General features: G+C 54.2%; 1 protein-coding gene and 1 long non-coding RNA gene across 2 annotated transcripts; both read left to right on the top strand.

The window, feature by feature from the left end:
• Positions 1–7,049: 7,049 nt before the first annotated feature.
• On the top strand, positions 7,050–13,414 carry LOC131514054 (uncharacterized). Its single transcript, XM_058733610.1, has 2 exons — positions 7,050–11,980; positions 12,512–13,414. The coding sequence occupies exon 1, from the start codon at positions 8,301–8,303 to the stop codon at positions 9,324–9,326; it is 1,026 nt and encodes a 341-aa protein (XP_058589593.1). The 5' UTR covers positions 7,050–8,300; the 3' UTR covers positions 9,327–11,980; positions 12,512–13,414.
• An 11-nt stretch (positions 13,415–13,425) lies between these two features.
• On the top strand, positions 13,426–17,794 carry LOC131514055 (uncharacterized). Its single transcript, XR_009262911.1, has 2 exons — positions 13,426–15,708; positions 17,105–17,794. It is a non-coding gene; the product is annotated as an uncharacterized LOC131514055 (long non-coding RNA).
• Positions 17,795–21,476: the final 3,682 nt, after the last annotated feature.

Genomic DNA, 21,476 nt, shown 5'->3' with positions numbered 1-21,476 from the left:
GCTGATGTGGATCTTCTAAATGTGCCCATGGCCTTCAGGATCCAGTATGTGCACAGCCAATGCCACTATCTGCCAGTTCAAAACCCAGGCTACAAGGGCCCACAGGTGAATGAGGTGCTCTCTGCCTGTAAGGGAGTCTGCCTCAGGTTGGAAAATCAGATGAATAGGAGGACATCGTGCCTCGGTGAATTTGCCCGTATCCACACATGCTGCGCAGGCAGTCTTGAACCACAGCTAACCTGAATCCTGGCCTGGCACCTTGTGAACCCCCCAGAACACCGAAGGATGAAAGCCCACCCTGAGGTCATTGCCAACCCCCTTCTTCTCCCCCAGGAAGCTGTCATGAGATAGTTTCTTACCACCTCTGGGAGAAGAGAATATTGGGAGGGAAAGACCTCCTTTCCAGATGCTCATGGTGGAAAAAACTAAGGCATGAGCAGTCATGCCTGATGGATTCAAGGCCTGGAGACCCAGAACCCCAAACTTCCCCTCTTCCTCCAACCCCATTCTACGGACTGTACAGATTCCACCATCAGGGAATGCCTCCCAAAGGTAGCCGAGTACTGATAGCAAACGGCTGGTGCTGGTGCTGGATGAGCTGGAGTACCCCCACCCTCTTTCCCTCCAAAAACTTTTATGACACCCCTGTCCTTATTTAGTAACCCTGGCTGGCACCTGCCCACCCCTAGAGTTTGCCAGTCTGGTGTTAGCTGATCGAAGTCCATTAACTTTTCACATTTCCAGCCCCAGGGTCTATGTGCAACGAGCGGCCACTGACTTCTGCTCCGTAAGAGCATGCGCCAGCCCATTCCCTATATCACACGTGCTCCTTTTTGCCTCTCCCCAGACTCTCCATGCCAGCATTTCTTCAAGATGCCCACAATTGCCCCTAAAGAGGCATCCATAGCAAGCTTATTACTTCACAGGAACCGAATTGTAGGTTGAGCTATCCACATTTGTAAGTGCAACTTTAAAAGGTATAGAGTTAGGGGCACCTGGGTGGCTCAGTCAGTTAAGCATCTGACTTTGGCTCAGTTCATGGTCTTGTGGTCAGTGAGATCGAGTCCCGCGTCGGACTCTGTGCTGACAGCTTGGAGCCTGTTGCCTGCTTCGGATTCTATGCCCCTCTCCCGCTCACGGTCCATCTCTGTCTCTCAAAAATAAAAATGTCAAGAAAATTAAAAAATAAAAGGGATGAAGTTGGCAAATCCTTGCCCCAGAGTATCCCGACAATATTAGGGCCTGGAAGGTGGGGCACAGTTGCTTGCCTTCCATTTGGGAGCCGAATCCTGCATCCCTGGAGTAAGCGGCCTCCACCTCAACATACACCATCTAACTTGATGCCCCTGCCAAGCCTCCCCTACACTCATATGCCCGAGGGTCCCGTCTTTTGTTCCAGCCTCCAGCTTTCGCCTGTCTGGGTCCCCGCGGCGACCAAGAACAGAAACTCCTGGCAGCAGCTGGGCTGAAGGCTCAGAAGCCAGCAGCGCGACAGGGGTCAGCAACCCACCTAAGCCACAGCCCTCTCCCTCTGGGGCCAAGAGGGCCCGCGAATCAAGAAGCGTGGGAGCCTCTCTCCCGGCTTCTCAGCCTCCAGGACGTCCCCCACCCCCCAGTCCCGCTTCTTCCCGCGCCCCCGCCCTCGGACCCTTCTGATGGCCAAGGCCCTTTCGCTCCCCAGGGAGCTCAGGACCGCTCTGCAGCGCGGCTCGACACGCACAGCCTTTGGGGGAGCGCAGTTACCCGACGGCCTCCGCGCAGGAGCGGCGGGCGGGCGGGGTGAGAACGCCCCGCGCCCCGCCCCCTCTAACGGCCGAGGCCGGCGGAGCCCGCAGCGGGTGGGGTTGAGCCGGCGGCGCCCCGCCCCGCCCCGCCCCGCCCCCGCGCCGCGCCGCGCTTCCCGGCGCGCTCCACCAGCGGGTCACTCTCGGTGAGGTTCCCGGGGGTGGGTGATTGTGGCTCTCCGCCTCTCCGGACTCCTGCGCAGGGGGGGGGAGGGGAGAGGTGAGGACCAACTCGGAGGGTTTCCTGAGACATCCCTGATTTCAAATATCCTGTCCCGTTGTCGGACGGAGACGCCCTCCCCGCACTTTGGAGAACTGCGCACTTAAGGCATTTTCTAAAGGGTCTCAGATTGAGTTGAATAGAAGGCATCGAGGGGTACCAAATTCAGATAGGTTGATCCACCAGATTGTCCCTGGGGTCACAAACGTCTTTTTGCGGGGTAGGGAGGGGCGCTGTAGACCTTGCCTTCCCAAGTCTTTGGGCTTGAGGAGGAATGGACAGTGCCAAGGCGAAGGACTTTGAGTGAGCCGGGGAGAGGTGGGGCTAGGGTGGACTCAAGACCTACCATTTTCATCTCACCCAATGAGACTGAAAGCCCAGCTCAGAAGTGTGAGGTGCCTTCAAGTCCTACTTCTCCCCAGAACCTCCCGTTCCGCCCCCCCCCATCTACCCTGAAATCAAAGGATCTTTTTTAGTCTCTTCAAGAAAAATTCAGTTTCTCCAAATCCACCTTTCTGCCCAAAGGAGTGGGCAAGCTACATCTCTCTCCCTGTTCTAGACAGAGTCCTGGATAATCAGCGTCCTTCCTCTCCCACGCTGCCTTTCCTCCCCACTGAGGTCCTCCAACTCTAGCGAGGAGATCAAGCAGTGGCATGAAAAGAGAGGAGGTGAAAAGCCATTTCCCTTCAGTCTAACAGGTTCCTTAGAGCCTGGAGGAAGTAGAATTAATAAACTGAAAGTGATTGCAGCCAATCTCTGCCGCACTCCCACCTTACCACCTGCCAATCATTCCTTTTATTTATTTTATTTCAGTCATTCCTTTTAATACCTGAGGACTTTTTACAAAATGTAAAGTGAATTGGCTATTTCTTGAGGCAAACAATAGGTGGCTCTGAAATTATAGGATTTGTGTTAGTGTAAATCCATTAAGATGGAAAGTTTATAATCGTCCTCGTTTGCATTGGTGACCCCAATCCAACTAGTCTTCAGGTACGTCCTCCCCGCCCTCCCACCCAATCCATCTATGAGTATTATTGTCACGGAAAGTCATGGTAAATTGCAAGCAAGTGGACCCCAAAAGAGGGAAAGAAGGAGGAAAAATCTGGTTTTAATTTTTTAAAACATTTTTATTTATTTTTGAGAGCGCGCGAGCAGGGAAGGGGCAGGGAGTGAGGGAGACACAGAATCCAAAGCAGGCTCCAGGCTGTGAGCTGCCAGCCCAGAGCCCGAGGCGGCCCAAACCCACTAACGGTGAGATCATAACCTGACCCGCAGTCAGCCGGCTTAACTCACTGAGCCACCCAGGCGCCCTGAGACACCTTGTTTTTAATTAGAGCTTGGACTTTAAAGGTGTGAAAGCTAGAGGGACTTACCTTTAAAATGCAGATGTGTGTTGTGATGGTCTGAAGGGGGGAGGGAGAGACTGAAACAAGATGGAGAACTCTTCCCTGTGGCCTGTGACAATTAGGTTAAGGTGGTCCACAGCAGAAGCCAGAACTACTCAGCCCCACAGCAAAGAGGAGGTCTCAGACTACAAGGAAGTGCAGCTCGTCTCTGGTGGAAGTGGTAGTGACAGTAAGGGACAGAAGAGGGACAGTAAGGGACAGAGCTGTGCTCTGTTGTGCTTTCACCTCAGCTGGCTCTGTGGGCGGGGGGGGGGGGGGGGGGGGGGGGGGGGGGGGGGGACCAAGTTTCATGGGCAGACTCGGGTTTGAGGGAGGGATATTCACACTCTCACACATTCTCTTCTCGGAAGAACCAATTTAATTTCAGATCACCTGCAGGTGGACTCTGGGCTCGGTATTGTCACGTCCCAAATGACAGTGTCCTTGGGAACCTTGGTAAATCTAGGAAAGGGGCTGAAGCCTGCGGGAAGGCTAAGAAAAGCACCCAATACTGGATAACCAGGCTTGGGGTGGTAGGGAGGCGAGGCCACGGAGTGTGGAATGCCTCTGCCCTGCCAGGAGGGATTCGGGGTGCCGAGAGCATTTGCGGTTGACCATGATTCCCCTCCGAAGCCTTCTGCCAGCCTCCCGAAGGGGTCAGGGTCTGGAAGGCCTCCATATAGGGACAGCTTTGTTTTTTGATTTGGCGTGCTCTTGGCATTTAAAAGCAGAGGGCCAGACTCCAGTGGTGCTCCCAGAAGGAAATCAGAAACTATAAATTAGGGGCCAGGACTCGGGGAATCTTTGAAGAGTCTGTATCTTGTCATTTCTGATCGTTTCTATTTTGGTCAACTTTCTTTCTCTGTAGTTAAACCCTGAATACGGCAAAGAAGTGAGAAGCAAGAAGCCTGTTCTTCTCCACAGCTAGTCTTGAGTAGAACCAGATCCTTCTCAAATGAGAAAGACTGAACCCTTGGGGCTTGCTGTACAAAGAAGTGTAGTGGGTTGGAGGGGTGTAGGCAGAAATGGGGTGCTCTGGGCTTAAGTACAGAAAGTCTCTGGGGACATCACCGGGGGTAGGCCGCATGGCCCAGCAGAGAAAGCTGGGAACAGAGAGTTTGCACAGAGGTCTGGGGTGCCAGGATGGACCAGGGAAGGAATGAATGGATCTGGCAGGCGAGAAGTTTGACCACCATGGAGCGCAGTTTAATCTCTCCTTTCTTTGATTTGTCCCCTGAATTTGCATACAGTCTGGCCACCCCAGCTAGACCGTTTGCCCCTCAGGAGCTGGGGCTCTTGTCTTATTTTCTATTCCTCATAGCACTTAGCTCAGTGCCTGGCGTACGAGGTTGAATTTTATTTAAAACGATTTGCCTTAGATGGTATATTTGCAAACTCCTTTCCAGATCTCAGTTTATTTTTTCCTGTAATTTTAAAGGGATTCTCTCAGACTCTCCGTAGGCTAAGGGAACGGAGCTCACAGTGCTTGAAGCTTCCTTCCAGAATTCTCAGGAAATGGAGCTTGTTGGCTTAGTGGGCTATTTAATTCTGTTTAGAATTAGCATTGTCTAATAAGATATGTGTATGTACCCGGAGTGGGTAAAGTGCTATACAAATGAAACATGGTATTATTTGCTATACGACATCTTTGATTAGAATGGATGATTCTCTGCCAAACTCTGAAGGCCTAAAGCAAGGCAGGTTGCTGAAAGGGAAGGAAGTCCAAATGACAGAGCCAGAGTTTTACTAGACTTGCACAACGGGGCCCTTAGCATGGCAACAGGAAAGTGCCCTTCTGAGTTGGGGCTGACGGGACAAGGTTTTGCCAAGGCAGGCTCATCTCTGGGCCCACACCCCACCCAAGGAATGCTGTCTTTCTAGAAGCTGCACACCTGAGTTGGGTCAAACCCTGGACTCTGCCAGCATGGGAGCCACCTAGCCTGGCTTCACATTAATGATCCAGATTGTTGTTCTAGCAGTAGCCTTGCCTCGGGGTGTCCATTAAGAATGCTACTTACTAATTTAAGGAGCCCAAGGTAGAGTACTTTGGGGTTTTCAAAAAAGAGGGAGCTGTGCTCCTATCTTGGTGAATTGGAAGATGTCTCTCCTACATGTCCCTGTCCCACACCTGCCCCCCTCCCCCTTCCTACCATTGCAACTTCTGGCACATAAGCCTTTCAAAGAATAAAAAACAAAAGAAAAAAATGGAAAGCTTACTGCTTCTCAATGTCCCCTGATGTTAAGTGCACGTGTGCATGCGGACACACACACACACACACACACACACACACACACACACACGAGGTGTGATTTTTGTGGCTACACTTTTGGGGCAGTTACTTTAAAAAAATTTTTTTTAATATTTATTTTTGAGAGAAAGACGGGGGGTGGGGGGTGGGCGCAGAGGGAGAGGGGAGAGGGAGAGAGAATCCGAAGCAGGCTCCAGGCTCTGTCAGCACAGAGCCCAACACGGGGCTCGAACTCACGAGCCAGGCAGGAGATCATGACCTGAGCCAAAGCTGGATGCTTAACTGCCTGAGCCATCCAGGTGCCCCGCGCAGTTACTTTTTATAAATAAATCGAGACAGCAGAGTTTCAACATTTATCAGTTTATCACCAATGCTGAGTGCAGATTGTACCAACGTTTCCTTTGTTAGGGGCTCTGTCTGAGTTTTCTGGATGCACCTGAGCCAGGAAGAGGCCGTTCTGATATGCACTCCATTCTCCTCTCCCCTGGGCCAGATGCACCTCCTCCTTCACCTCCTTCCACACTGAGCTGGAAGGTGAAGTACAGACCCTGCTTGGGACAACCCCCTTATTTTACAGATAAGGAAACTGAGGCCTCTCAGAGGAAACAGAGAGGGGTCATGCTCACCCAGTCCTGCAACCTCTCCACCTTGCCCTCCCACCTTCATTTCTGATGCTTTCCTGCATGAATGATACCAACTTTGCCTCTCCCTGGCCCCACATCCTGTGTTACTCTTTTCAGAATATTTCTGAGTAGGTGGCCCATCACCCTCCCATATTAGGCTCTTTCCCTCCCTCCAGACCCTCCTCACCCCACCACTCTTGAGTATCATAATGCCAGCACCCATCTGTGTCCTTCCATCCGTCCCAAACTCAGCATGGTCAGCTTTATCTTTCACCGTCTCGTATCCACAGAATGGGCCACAACAGGGTCATGCCTTAGAAAGAGATCAGGGGAAGTGATAATTGACAATTTACTATTAAGATTGTATTGAACAAAATTCTCTTCTATTTTGACTAATGGCCGGAGAGACAACTTTGCCACTGTTTTGCTTTCCCCTTAATCAGGATACAAAAAACTGTAAAAATGTTGTATCAAATCCTCATGAGCATCATTCAAATCTTCCCTGACCCATTGCCTTCATTTGAAAAGCTAGCATTTCGGGGCGCCTGGGTGGCGCAGTCGGTTAAGCGTCCGACTTCAGCCAGGTCACGATCTCGCGGTCCGTGAGTTCGAGCCCCGCGTCAGGCTCTGGGCCGATGGCTCGGAGCCTGGAGCCTGTTTCCGATTCTGTGTCTCCCTCTCTCTCTGACCCTCCCCCGTTCATGCTCTGTCTCTCTCTGTCCCAAAAATAAATAAAAAACGTTGAAAAAAAAAATTAAAAAAAAAAAAAAAAAAAAAAAAAAAAAAGCTAGCATTTCATTAAAAACAGAACTGTTGTGCATGACACTTGACAGTACATTCATTTGTCAGGTGACTCTGTCACTTTGCAAACAACCGCTTGGATGTCCTCCGCAGGCAGGCGCATAACCTCTCCCTGGTAATAGCACGGCAGCCCTGGAAGGAACTCTGGGCTCCACTTTACAAATGAGGAAACTGACACCCAGCGAGGGGAAGGAACTTGCCTAGGGCCACTAACAAGTACTAAAAGCAGGACTAGAATGTAAGCCTTGTAAATCCCCTCAGGACCCTCCCCCACCTCCCCAAGCCCACCCCCAGCTTCTCACAATGGTAGAACCAGGATATTGTCAATGGAAAGGATCTTGGAGGTCTTCTGGACACTTCTAAATGTGGGAAAGGCTGGACTGTCCACGTGAAAACAAAGCCTACTACATACACTGAGGCATTTGTCATCACCTCCTGGGCAGCTGCCTGAATTAGAGCTGCAGGTCCCAGGAGGCGAGACTCTGCCCCAGAAGCAGGCTCAACAAAGCCCCTGCAAACACGAGGAATATACGCGTTACTTCCCTCCAGCTCATCAGAGCTACTTGAGGGCAGGCACTGGGCAACCTGGCTTTGCCATCACCCTCAGCAACCAGCTTTGAGGCTTCCTCAGCCAACAGGTGGTCACAGAAGCCCCCCAGCTGCTGGGTCAGTTGCCAGGACTTTGAGATGTCGACAGAGAAAGATAAAGACCAGGAAACCGTTTCTAACACAGTTGGCCCAGAGCAGAGAGTAAATGCCAGGAACGGCCTGGAAGAGGCTATAAAACGAGAATAAAACAGGATGATAATTTATGATGTGCAGTAAAAAGATCTGGGGAAGCTGAGCAGCCAGTGAGATTTCATTTCCCTCTGCTCGGTGGCTCTTCAACCATGCTGAGCAGTTCCCTGCCCATCCAGGCAGCCCCCACATTTTGGAGAGCCAGCCCCCCGTCCCACATGAAGGCAGCAAAGTAAGCCGCGGCTATCTTCCAGGCCCCATAGAGCCCTCACTATATGGATTCTTCCCTGCAAGGGCATAAGCCCCCCAAGCCCCCAGGGCCCCCCAAACCCTTATAATAAAATCCATTTCCATTGTAGGCCACATTACACGTGGTGAAGCACCTTCCCACCCATTATCTCATTTGATACTTACAGAAACTCTGTGAAGAGCCTCCTATAGAGATATTAAGAGAGGGGCTCAAGGTCACACAGCTAGTCAGTGGCAAATCCAAGACCTGGATGCGAGACTATCTATTTCAAGATCAAAGTCTTTCTCAAACCCAGCCCCATTCCCCCTGCCTGGAGCCGATGACTTTGAAATTCAAGGTAGAAGTGAAGGCTGGTCCCCATTTCCAACCTACCCTCCATCCAGAAAAGCCCCAGAGGCTGGGGCCCAGGCCCAGGCCAGAGGGCACCTGCTTTAACTGGCCCTTTGAGCCCCAAGGTGGAGTGGGGCAGTCCCAAAGGGAGGCCGGCAAATCTCATGTCAGGTACACCAGGCCTCACCCCAACCCCTTGACTGGGGCCACATGCTGGTCACTGAGTTTGTGGAGCCCGTGGGCTGCCCCTGCTCTGGGGTTTAGTGGGCTCTCCACCGGGGCTTGCCAGGTATCCCAAGGGGCTAAGACAACCCCTTCCCCATTTACTGCCGGGCGTGAAGTGATCGGTCTGCTGCATGGAGAACACCTCTTGTCCTGTGCAGGGCGGTGGTGTGCCCCCTACCGCTCCCAATCTACAACGTTCAAAGGCAAAGGCAGGCAGCAGCCAGTGAGAATGTCCTGCCACATCCTTCCAAGGGGGTTTGGAAGGTGTCTGAATGTGGGGGAGGGGGGAGGTGCCTGGAAGGAGCGAGAGCCCTGGACATTGCTCGCATTCCAAGGATTCTTTCCTTGGGGTGACTTGGGGACCCTTTCCAGCTTGATAGAGGGGAAGGGGAAGAGTACAAGAGGGCCAGAGATGTTAGAACTCTGGGGCTGGAGCCTGCTGCTGGTTCTACCGCTAAACCACCGTGTAGCCTCAGACAATTCGCCTCCCCGAAACTCACTTGCCTCTCCTTACCCATCTCAAAGCGCCCTTGGAAAGCTCCAATCTCAGAGGCTGGATATGACAGGCCTTTATAAATCTCCAAGGTCCTTGAATTGTAGGGTGCTGTATCTATTGTTGGCCGAGCAAAGAGGTCACCAACAGGCAACGCTCTCGAGGCCATTTCTGGCCTGTCCCCAGGCCTGTTGGTGCCACCGTATCCCTGCCACATCAGGGGCCTAACCGCTCTCCCCCTAGGCACTCCTAAAATGAGGGAAAGCAATGAACTCCGTCATATCAGGCCAAGGTGGAGAATCTGAGGGTCACGGATCCCAGAATATCCCCCCCCAAGATGATCACACTCCCCACATGCATCTTTTCTTTTTACTCCTCCTTCTTCCCGTGATCCCACAGGGGAAGGCACAGCCCTGCACTCACTCCACCCTGCTGATCTACCTCAAGCTCACTGTCCCGATCTCCACTCACTCTCAAGAACCGCTGTCTGCCCCGGCACCCGGCATCCTGCTGTCTCTGCTTGAGGTTGCACAGCCCAGCAGCTGGCCGGAGGCCCATCCCCGAGTTCTTCAAGACCGTCTGGTTACCAGGCATGGCAGCAACTGCCCTGAGTCTCTCTCCATTGGCGTAATTTTCTGATCCACCTCAAGAACCCCAATTCTTCTACCTGACTTGTCGCCTCTGTTTAGTTCAGTGAACCCCTTGGGTCAGTTGACGCTTAAAAGGACAAGTCTTGGTCAACTCAGAGCACAGAATCTCAAAAGTGACTTTTCAGGGGTGTGGATGCCACCACCAGGGGCTCGAGCGCTAATTTCCCCTTGCTCTCCAGGCACCCAGGTCCTCTCCTGCTGAACTCTTAGGTGTCTGACCTCCCCCCCAACCACTAGGCCCCCAAGCTCCTGCTCTTTTTCTTTCTCTCTGTGACCTCCCCTTCCCCCCACAAAACTTCAATTCCTACTGTGGGTTCGCATAGGCTACATAACAGGTACAAAGGAATTGAGTTTTAAAGTAATTTATTTGAGGTCTCTGGGCACCGCAAGGACTTCCGGAGGGATAAAAAAACATAAAAAATGTGGTGGCCCCTTTGGCAAAGCTCCACCGTGTGTAACAAACCCTGAGGATGCTCACTGGCCTGCCAGCTTTCTCCTCCTTCCTTTGCAAAAAACACGATCAAAGGATCCCTGATGGAGAACCCACCCAAACCCACTGAAGTCACACCTCTGCAGAGGCACCATGTCATAAGAAACCCCTAAACTGTTTCTCGTTGGTCTGGGTATATTTCTCCAAACTCTCCAAGGGAAAAGGACAGAGGTTTCTGTGACCAAACCCCGAAGTGAGCACCCTGGGGTTTCCTGCCAGTCTGGTGATTTGGCATTCTGACAAGCTGTCCCTTCCTTTCCCTCCCCCTCGAGTTCTACAAACAAGACCACCCAGGGTCATCCAGATGCTCCCCCCGCCAGCCGTGGGCACCAGGCTGATCCCCTTCCAGAACAGATGCCTTTCGAGAGCTACTGGCCTCCCTTCGGGGCGTCCGTGCCCTGCTCGCATCCAAGGGGTTCCAACATCTGCTCCTTCACTGTCACTGGTGGACTGCGGCCTGGCTTGCTTGCTCCAAGTTAGCCGAGGCGGTTCCTCAGGGGTTGCTTGTGGCTCAGGGTCACAGTGTGCTGGGTTCAGGGGGCCCCCGATCCCAGTCCCCGTCCTCATGGAGCTTACAATCTGGTGAGGGACACAAGACACAAAGACAGCCCCAAGAAGGGAAATCACGCGGGATGCACCTGTAAGGGCCAGGTGCAAAGCCTTCCTGCCGGGATCTAGCCCAGCAGGCCGTCGCTCTACAAACCCTTCCCCCCCAGACCTAGATAGAGACAAACTTCAGTCTAGCCCGGATCTGGGTTGTGGTGGGTTCCTAATTAGTGGGGCCTGAATTAATGAGTCTTCCTTTTTTCGTTGACAATGCAGGGAAGACGCTTGCTGGATGGAGCTGTTCCCCAGACAGGCCTGTCTGGCTCTTTTCCTTCCAGAGCCTACTTAGCCCCCTGCCCCTGCTTCTCTCAACCTCCCTCTGTTTGTGTTCAGCTTGACGTTTCTATTGACGTATTGATCTCCGCTAGGCGAGGAGCGTTTCTGCTGAACACGCTCACTGCTCATTCTGGGGGCCGGAGGGCAGAGCTGACCTCAGCTCTTCAAGTGCCGGGGCTCGAGGGGCAGGCCCGATGGGGGTGCCGTGGACAGGGGCCTCTAGTCTGGGACGGGGAGGAGCCTCTCTGGCATCGGGATGGAGATCTTGATGGGAAGCGGGGAGACAGTTGTTTGGAGGGACAGAGGCGGGCAAAGCTGCGGCCGCCCTCGGGGGAACGGAGACACCAGGTGGCACAGAGACGCAGATCGACCTTGGAGTCTTTCCATCCAGTTCCAGAACTGAGTGAATACGTGTCCCCATCTGCAAAGGGAGGCTTTTTTCTCCTCGCTCTTTATGCGTACTTAAGAGGAGGCTTCAAATAATATAGGGTTGTCCTTTAAAACCTGTAACAAAGCACGCCAAAGGACTAACTAAGTAAGTGTAAGCTATGGTTCCTCGTCACCGCCACCCAAGGACCTATGAGGTAGCCAGCTAGCCAAGCAGGGTCTTGAGAGTATGGTCCTCTCTCTGACATCTGGCCAGGAAGTAGCCACAGGTTCACAAAGTGGGTCCTTCAGGGGTCCAGGCGAGGCGCGTTTGTCTTTTGTAGTTCAAAGAGGCGTTCCATAAATGTTCTCCCTCGCTGTCCTCTCCAAACTGCCAGGGCTCCATCCCATCATCCGTGTCGTGGAATTTGGAGTCACCCTGGCAGATCTCTGGTTTCTGCACGTACCCCACACCAAAGGCAACATTCAGGCTGGTGAGTGGGGGACGTGTAGGGGGGACCAAAAGGGAGCTACTTCTTTGTCTTTAACTGGTCTTTGCTCCCTCGAAACATTTCCTTTTTCCATTTTTTTCCTGCCTGCTCATATGGACCTTACCCCCAACACCATAGTCTCTCCACTCAAGGGGGAATCATCTGGCCCCGAGTGGGATGGTGTGAGCCATTCCTTGGTGATAAGAGTAATGTAAGGAGACATTACATGAATTCTGGCATCATGGAACATTCGTGCATACAACCCAGCAGGCTATTAGCAGATTGCTTGTCAGGAAATGCATGTTCTCATCCTAGTGGAGTGGGAAAAAGGCAGGGCCCAGGGCCCACTTCCAGCTCTGCTACCATGAGTGGGTGAGCAGTTACATGCTGCATCCAAGCTTTGGCTTCCTCCAGGTTGCATTCCAGAACTTTCCCCGAGTCTCTTCTTTGGCTCAGACATTCTAAGCTTTAAGAGCACCGGGAACCCTTTTTTTTTTTTTTTTAATTTTTTCAATGTTTGTTTTATTTTTGAAGGAGAGGGAGACGGAGCATGAGCGGGGGAAGAGCAGAGAGAGAGGGAGACACAGAATCCGAAGCAGGCTCCAGGCTCTGAGCTGTCAGCACAGAGCCCGACACAGGGCTCGAACTCACAAACTGTGAGATCATGACCTGAGTCAAAGTCGGACGCTCAACCGACTGAGCCACCCAGGTGCCCCCGGGAACCCATTCTTATATTTCAGATAAACTCCGTGAAGAATCACTTCGTCAGAATTACCCACAGAATGACCCACTCAGCCCCCTGAGTGGGCAGGGTCGGAAAGAAATCTGAGTGTATCTACACTATATCCCTGTCATAGCCCTGCACGCAGCCATCCCCGAGAGCCAGGTGCAAGCCTAGATGCTTCTGGTCACCCTCTGCTTCCTGGTGGCCTCCACCCCTGGTCTTGTAGAATGAGCTGGGCTTTTTCCACACACTGGCACCCATCAGGCACATAGTTACCCACTGTACCCCTTGCCCCTTCTCCATGTGAAATGTCCTCAGGGTAACCTGATGCAGCCACTTGGGAAGGAGGCCTCCCCATGTGGCACTGTTGAGGCCCCCAACAACCGGGTGTTCATTTTCTCTGAACGCTTAGCTCCCAGTGGGGTTTAGTGTGAAGTGGCTCAAGAACCCAAGGGCAGCGCATCTGATCAGCAAAGGGACAGGAAAGCCAGCCATCCCATTCTTCACCCACCACCTGCCCCACCCTGACACTCAGGCCCCTCACCCATGCACCCCAGCCTCTCCTTCCCAGGCCTGGCCCAGCGACCTATCTGGGCCCTCTCGCGCCCCGACCCACAGCACACCCCCACCTGCAAGAGAAGCCTTTATTGGACATGAACGATGCCACCACTGAAGCGACGAGGACTAAGACTTCTGCAGAGGACAGACCTGTCAACAGTGTGGTAGGATTCCTCAGGGGGACAGACTGGTCCGTAAGGCACACAGAGGCCGGTGGGTTCAGGAGGGAGCACACGGGAAGGTGGTGCTTGAGCTGGGTAGAAGCCGTGGGGTGCGAAGTGTGGGCCCCACGGACTGGCTCGACCCAAGTGGGGCCTAGGGGGAGGGTCAGCCACAAAGTGGGAGAGGAGCAGAACACGCACCACTTTTTTTGATGTTCAGATGCTTGTGCTGCTCTCCTTGTGGGCCCTTCTTCCTTCCCCGGGGACCTGAAGTTGCCATGGCAACAAAGCTCCATTGCAACTGCTGGGGACCAGCAGTAGGAAATGGGGGCTCGGTGAGCTCAGGGTGGAAACCTCCCCCTACCCAGAGGTGTTACTGCAGGCTTGGGGGTGGGGGAGGGAATGTATGCGAGCGAGCGAGCGAGCGAACCAGTCTGGGGTTGGGAAGATGGCTAAAGGAAAGACCTTCTGGTGGAGGGGATAGAAAGGATAAACATCCACAAGAGTGGAAATGGGGCTTTCTCCCCTGCTCCACATCCCCAGGACCCAGTGGGACGCCATGTTTGAGAACACCAATCACCCACCACAAGAGCTGCAGGGGAACACAGTGCCAAACCCCCTGCCTGACCCCATAGGTGACACAAGCTGAGCTCTACCTCTGGAAATGAACAGGCTTCTTTGCCTCTGCAAGGAGGGCAGAGTTCCAAACCTCTTCCAGCAGTCCCCAAATTGTCATTGGCTGCCCCTCTCACCAATGTCCATCTTGACCTCCCGACCTGCGTCCCAATCCCATCTGAGGCATCCACGGCATCCACGTGCAGCAAAGAGGGTCTTGAAGTTCTTCTGAGGAATGACTTAGAGCAGAAGAGGGAGAAGTACTATGTGACCTGCTGTGGCCCTGAGCTGTGGCCATGGCTAACGGTTGGGGAGGACGGTGGTCCTGTACCACCAGTGGGGCTCCATGAGGGTGGCCTATACCCCCTGTGGCAGCTTCCCCTCCCTGAGGAGGAGTGTGATGGGGTGATGGAGAGGGCTGGATTGGGGGTATGGCATGTGGTGACGTATGGAGGTATATCTGTGGTTGAAAGGCACCCGGGAGAAGGCCTTGCAGCGGGACCCCTGGCATGGAGGTGGGACCAACGGAAGAGCCCTCCTTCCTGTTCACGACCCCAGTCGTGTTTCTCCTCAGCCTCCCTAGCCATGCATTTGAAGATTTCCTTCCTCTGAAGGGTGAAAACCTAGCTGGGTTGCCCCATTAGGATCCCACCAAGATGCAGCACCCTCGGGTTAGTGAGACTCAAGTGTTTCCTTGTTCAGTATAAGTACAAGAAGCCACATCATCCTGCATGTGGAAAGGGAGTTCTCAGCCATTCCTCAGACCCTCCGAGTCCCCGGTCCCCACCTAGATGATTCCATCTCCTCCCCTGGCTCCCTCATCCATCCCAACCCCTACCGCAGAAGTGGGGAAGGCCACCTGGCGACTAACTTTCCATTCTCCTACTGGGGTCCTGCCAGCAATTCTTGGGAGCTTCTGCCTGAATCCCAGCTTGGATGAACGATCCACTCATGTGTCCCCAAATTATTGTTCTGCCTCTGAAGTTGGTCAGATTTTGATTTCTGAGGCCCGGCTGTGAGGAGTGTGCCCACCTCCTGCTTCTATCCTTTCAAGCTTTTGTTCTCAAGACCTTCCCTAAGCTAACTGATACTGCAGAGGAAGGTTGAACAGGGTCAGGGCACTTAACACAGATCTACAGGAAGCAGTGAGGGGCACCATGTGGGGTGGGAACTGGAGAAAAGAGTCTGTGGTTGAGCCAGGCTTCCCCCCACAGGGGCAGGGGGGATGTCTCCCCTCACCCCAGGACTACTGCTGACCCCTCTGTCCTGCTCCCTTGTCATTTCCTCCGTGTCGCCTCTCCATCACCCCATCTCTACCTCTTCCTTCCAATGATTCTTTTCAGCTTCAACTCACGTTGCTCTTCCCCTCATGCTCCCAGCACTTCCCAGGTCAACCCTCCGAGAAGCCGGACCCATTTGCCCTGTGTCGTCCCTTCTCCCAGGCCACATCTCAAGTTGACTTTCCTCGATGGTCTGCCCATAAGTCAGCTGGGACCAGGCATGGTGCACGGGACTCTGGCTCTCTCTGGGGTCGGACAGTTGTCTTTTGAAGGAACCATGAGCGTGACACAGCCGCAACTGGCAGGTCTACGAAAATCCCACGAATCCGACAGATGCCCACCGAGCGCCTATCACATGCCAGGCGCCGTTCTAGGCCTCGGGTATGCCATGAGGTCAGAGCCCAGCCCGGCCTCTACCATTCTTTCGCCAGCGCTCTGGAGTCTGGCAGACTCTTCCCTAAGAGATAAGAGATGGGGGGTGTCTGGAGAACACAGAATCTTATCGGGGACCCAGCAGAGGCCCAAGAACTTTTCCGGCACCTGCTGTTCATTGCAGACAAGGAAACGGCTGTGCAGAGAGGTGATCTAGATAGCCAAGCGCTCCTGGGTGGGGAGCTGGGACCGCATGGCCTGTGTCCGTCTTCATTTCCGGGAAATGTCCACCATGTTTCTCCCTCGACTGGGAGGGAGAAAGGGAAGTCCTGAGCTCCTGATTCTGCAATTCTTCTGCCCTTGCATCTTCTCCTTTTCTCCCTCCCACCCTCCAGGCCTCCCCAGACTGCACCCAGGCTCAGCCAACATGAGTAGGCACGGAGTGGGGGTGGGGGAGACACTTGAGAACCCACCTGCTGAGGAGCCCAGAGCCAGCCCTCGGCCCTCTGAGAAGCCAGATGGGCTACCTCCCTGATGTTTCAGACTCCTCTGCTGTCGGCTCTGGGGCCACTTTCTGTCACCCGTGTTGATGACCGAGCTTGAGCCCTGAGGCAGGTGTGCTAAAACAGGACCCCGCTGCACTGACGCCTTGCACTAGAGATGCACTAGACTTCCCGGCCCTAAGGTCACATGGGATGTGAGTGGAAATGCTTCCGGGGGGAGTCCAGTCGCTTCTTTCTAAGCCCCAAATCATGGGTCTGGCGTCAGCCCAGTAAACTCCCTCCGCGTTGCTGCCTTTTGTGCTTCCATTCCAAGTCGTCTTTCTGTGCTCTGCTCCTTAAAACTGCCCCTGTCCTTACCCTGCAGCAAAGGTGTCCCTTGTCCCCTCCCCGTCCCTCCCACCTTCCCCACCACTCCGCAATCACCTCCTGTCCTCCTTACTACCTTGGTCCAGCCACACCCACCATCCCCAGGATGGACCAACTGGAAGAGATGGAGAAAGAATGAGAAGGAGGGTTGTCCTGACTGCATCCAGCTGAGATAGGGAGGCCCAGGTCTGGGTTCCCAGCCTGGACAGCACCAGGAGACTCTCCTGGAAACTCATATACCCTGGGGGCGGGGGGGGGGGGGCACCTCCCAGGGAGCTCGGTCAGTAAGTCTGGGCTGGGCCCACATCTTCAAGCTTGACTGTCTAAATAGGCAAGCCCCCCTCTCATCCCACTGGCAGTCTCCAAAGGGGGAAAGAGAGAGAGAGAGAGAGAGAGAGAAGAGAAATTGCATTAGGGAACAGTTGCCTATAACTGTTACCAAACTTTTGCAAACCAAGAAACAACAAAGAAGTAAAAGCAGTAGATAATTAAGTACATAATTGTACACACCACTCGTTAATTAAGCTTTTACTCCTCAAACCTGACAGAATCTGCTCATAAGGTGATAGCGAGAGGGAATGCGGCATATGGCAAGCCATCTGCAATACCAACGCCTTGTCGATGAAAACCTCGCTGGCCCACAAAAAGAAGGAGATGCTAAATGTAGTTTTCCGGCGCAGAGCGATTTATCTTCATTCTGGGCAGAAAAGGAGTTGACGGTACTGAGCGAAGATGAACGAGCGTCACGAAGAGCCGAGGGGCTCCGTCTGTGACAGTGACGGTGGCGGCGCCCCCTCCGCACGCGCCTCGCTCCCCGCCCCCGCTGTTGGGTGGCCCCTGCCGGCAGCGTCCTGGGGGCCCCTTCGGTGGCTTGACTGTCTGAGTGCCTGTGCCTTAAGGGCACAGGAAGCGGGGGAAGCGAGGTGGCGTGGCCGGGGCTGGGGTGGGCCCCCCTCTGAAATGCTCCCCGCTCTGCGCTTGTGCAGGGGTCAAAGACCCGCGGAAGCCCGGAGAGGAGTGAAATAATGGGGGGACACTGACGGTCCCCTTGTTTCTCAGCTGTCAGTCCACTGCCTGTCATTCCACCTTGGGAGCTTCTGGTCTCAAGGGTCCTTAACCTGTTGGAGCCTACTTCCTCAACTGTAAAATGGAGATAAATTACCTACCTGGGCAGCTGCCCTGGGCACGTAAGACCTGGGAAGACAATGCAAAAAGTGTATTAAACCCTGGGAAGCTTACATATGAATGCAATTGTTGTTCTTAATCTTTAATCGGGAGCCCTGGAGCCTTGAGCCACCTCTAATTCCAGTGAACCCTGCCCCCAGCAAGCAAGCCCAGAGTGAGGGCCTCGCCCTTCTACCCCAGGCAGTGTCTGTGGCTCCCTTCATTCTAAGGGGCCCTTCCAGTTCAGCTCCTGTGTTCTAAGAATCTGACACAAGCGGCCCTACAGCTGGAGGAAGGGGGGTACCCGGGAGATGGGGCTGTTGGGGGCCAATGGGCAGCTGGCCTCCTGGGGACACAGCAGGGCTGGGGGCATGGACGCAGGCATAGCCCTGCCAGGCTCTGGGCATGCGTCTCTGCTCCCCTCCACCTAACTGCTCCTCAGACGGTGTCCCCACCCCAGCGGAGAGGTGGCTGCCTTGGCCCCATCAGTGGGGTCACATAGTACAAAGCATGGTGACTTATGTGTGTAGAAGTCCCCCTCTTCCCCCGTGGCAGTTCAGAACTGCCCTCTACCCAGATTCAGGCCAGGACCCCAGCCATTGACTTCTTGAGTCAGAAGTAGGGGGTGGGTTCCCTCCATCTCTACTGGGGAGGGCATCCATTGGCACTCATCAGTGTCTTTTTCTCTCCACAAGTATTCCAAGAAATGCCTTGTTAGACGGTGGGGACGCGGCCGCCTTGCTTTCGGGCTCCTCACCTCCTACTCCTACTTGCCTCTTCTGCAGGGCCGTGGGCCCATGGTGGCTCCCTGTCCCTCACCCAAGACTGACCGGACCCTTCCTCCAGGGGTTAATTCTTCTGCACAGGCAGCCCCCAGGAGGCCCCTGTTCCTATCACGTGAGAAGGACTCTGTACAGACCCGAGTCTACTCCCTGGAAGGTAGAGCCTGAGGCTGGTCAGCATGATTGAACTGAGCAGATGATGATCTCTGAGCATCTGCACGGGCCTTTCCTGGACACAGAACGTGGCATTCATTGCTTCCTCCCAGCAACCCCAGAGGGAGGCAGAGAGAGGGGAGGGCGGCAGGGATGAGGGGGCACGGGGACCGTGCACTGGCCAGGGCCCTCCCCTCCTTGAAGGGTGGATAACGGTGTTCATTCCAGAAAAGGCAGAGGGAGCGCCCTTCATACTCAACACTTCACGTTTCAATGGTTTTATTACTTTCCACATTTTATCAACAAAGGAAGTGAGGCTACACGATCCCCAGCATCATCACAGAGACAGATTTCTTAGCTAGAAGGAATCAGAGATAGTTCACTCCCCCCTCATTTTACAGATGAGGAGAATCAGGCCCCCAGGACAGGAGTGACTTATGAAAGGTCACCCAGCAACGGGAGAACTCTCCCTGCCTTAGGACCTCAGCAATGAGCATCGGGCCGAGTGTCTTTGATGAGGTTTTTGGGGGATGACAGTGGGGTTCGTGGGGTCTGGAGCCACCGGCCAAGAAAGAATTCTGGAAGACGTCTTTGGTGCAAAAAAAGGTGATTTTATTGAAACACTGGGAGAGCACCCGGTGGGCAGGAAGAGCTGCCCCGGGGACCACAGGAGAGACTGGTTTTATACTATGGGGTTGGGGGTGAGGTAAAGTCTCCAGTGAGATTTTCATATGCTAAAGAAGACTCCCGGGATGCTATTGTCAAGCCAAGGTTGTTTTTCCCTCTAGCAAATCATTAACATTAAGACAGGAGTTCCTGGAGAGATGTTTTACTCGTCCAGCCTCAAGTATTTGTCAAGGGGCTGCGGGTTACAAGGAAATTTAGTTCTATCCGCCATTTCCTTCTGCCTTTGTTTCTCACGTCACTATGGAGGGGTGATGGAGACTTAGGTCCTGCCGTTCTAGGATCTCTATCAGTTAACCAGTTGTTTTCACCCTTTCCTTTGTTCCTGGGCAGCCAGGAGTGCGAGGAATATCACACATATCCCACCTGGGGGTGTTGGCGAGGTGGGGGGGGGGGGGTTGCAGCCTGTCAGCTTGCCTTCTGCTGCCTCATCGGCTTCAGTAAGGAGTCAGCAGGACAGGAAAAGCCCGTCTGGCCATCGCTGGGAAGGTAGCCCCCAGGGATGGGCAGATGGCCTCTGTATTTCTGAAAACAAACCCCTTTTTATGTTGCTAAGGGCCAAAGCTCTCTTGGGACATAGTTTTTCTGACCCGCTGGGAGGTCGGAGAGAAAAGGGAGAAAAACTGTGGAATCGGGGCTTGGTGTGGGGTGGGAGGTGGGGGCTCAGGTTCAGTCCCAGCCCCCAGACAGTGGACTGTGGCCCCAAACGACTGAGGAGAGCCCTCTGAAGGCCCCCAAGGCCTGCGCTCGGCTCTGTGCTGGCTAAAGTCTGCCCGGACAGCATCCGTCTCGGGTCTGCCCCGCTGTGGGGTGGCACTGAATCTGCACAGATCCCGGGCCTCGAGGCACCCAGGACATTCACAGGAGGACCCGAGGGCTCCATAGACCCCTCTTGGGGAAGAAGCACATCGGCTGCAGAACCCTGGCGTGTCTGGGCTGATGGGGTGGAGGAGAGGAGCACTTTTCCGCAGGCTTTGAAAGGAGCAGAGTGGTTGGGGAGGACAAAGTGAGGTGGGGTAGCACGGAGCCGGCATTCTGGGACCCTCCGGCCTCCTGCCGGCCTCACTCCTGCAGTTTCAGATGCCCTCCCCAGAGGAGGGCCTGCCTGACGAAGGCCCAAGGTGACAGACAAGGGCACAGAATTGCTGCCACCCCACCCAGCACCACAACTACAAGCCCCCATCCTAAACACAGTTCCCTCAGGAACGTCTCTCAGCCAGCTTGTCAGGTCAGACAGCCTTCCAGCCTCTCAGGTGCAGCTGGGGTCACCCTGCAGAGAGCGGGCCCTCACCCAGAAGCTCTGAGTAGCCGGGCCCCTCTCCCCGGGCCCTGCACCCAGGCTGGCAGGAGGGTACAAAGTCTTTCTCTTTGGAGCACCTGCCGGCTGCTCTGGGCCGCGGGCCAGGCCCTCTGCTACCCTCTACCCAGGCTCTTCCTGCGCTGTCTCCGAGGCCCAGCCAGGACCAATGGGATGAGTTCTATCTCTGGCAGGGCTCCCTGGAAGCTCCCCGTTTTCGCCTTCCCAGCAGACCAGGAAGGCTCAAGTAGGGGTCTAGGGCTTTGCCCTCAGGACCTCAGTTGTGCAACATGCACCCAGCCAGCCCTCCTTGGCTTCTTCCCCCTCCTACCCTACACGCTATAGCTGTTCTCTCAAGCCTGCTCTAGGAAAAACAAACTGGTGATCCTACTGCTCCTTCTGAGCCCCCCAAAGCCTGCTGACCAACAGCTGGCCACAGCCATTCCTTCCCCGGCTCTCTGCCCCTCCCTCTGTGACCCTGTCCTCCCTGACCACTGTGCCTCTGTAGAAGCCACAGGGGACATGCCCCAGATTCCTGACGGCCTCCCGTGGCCCCTTTTCATGGGGTGAGGCTTCCTGTTTGGGTCTCCTTCCTCATTTGCAGTTGCCTGTAAATGAAAAATCTGAACAGGTAGGAGGGAGGGGAGAAGGACTGGGCAGGGGCCGAGGAGGTGAATTTTAAACAATGCAGTCATCGGGAAGAAATTTCTCAGGCAAAGTTGGAGATCACATTCTCCAGTAGCAAACATGCTCGCCCAACCCCTGGATGTGGGAGATTAATGGCCGATGAAATGTAGCGTTAATCTCCAAGGATCTTGCTCGGGGATCATATGAATTGGT

Source organism: Neofelis nebulosa, chromosome 6 (assembly GCF_028018385.1).
Source record: "Neofelis nebulosa isolate mNeoNeb1 chromosome 6, mNeoNeb1.pri, whole genome shotgun sequence".
Taxonomy (NCBI): Eukaryota; Metazoa; Chordata; class Mammalia; order Carnivora; family Felidae; genus Neofelis; species Neofelis nebulosa.
This window is presented reverse-complemented; position numbering and strand designations above follow the sequence as displayed.

Excerpts from the sequence above, each read along its gene's own strand:
- LOC131514054 (XM_058733610.1), top strand. The coding sequence starts at position 8,301 with ATGCGAGACTATCTATTTCAAGATCAAAGTCTTTCTCAAACCCAGCCC.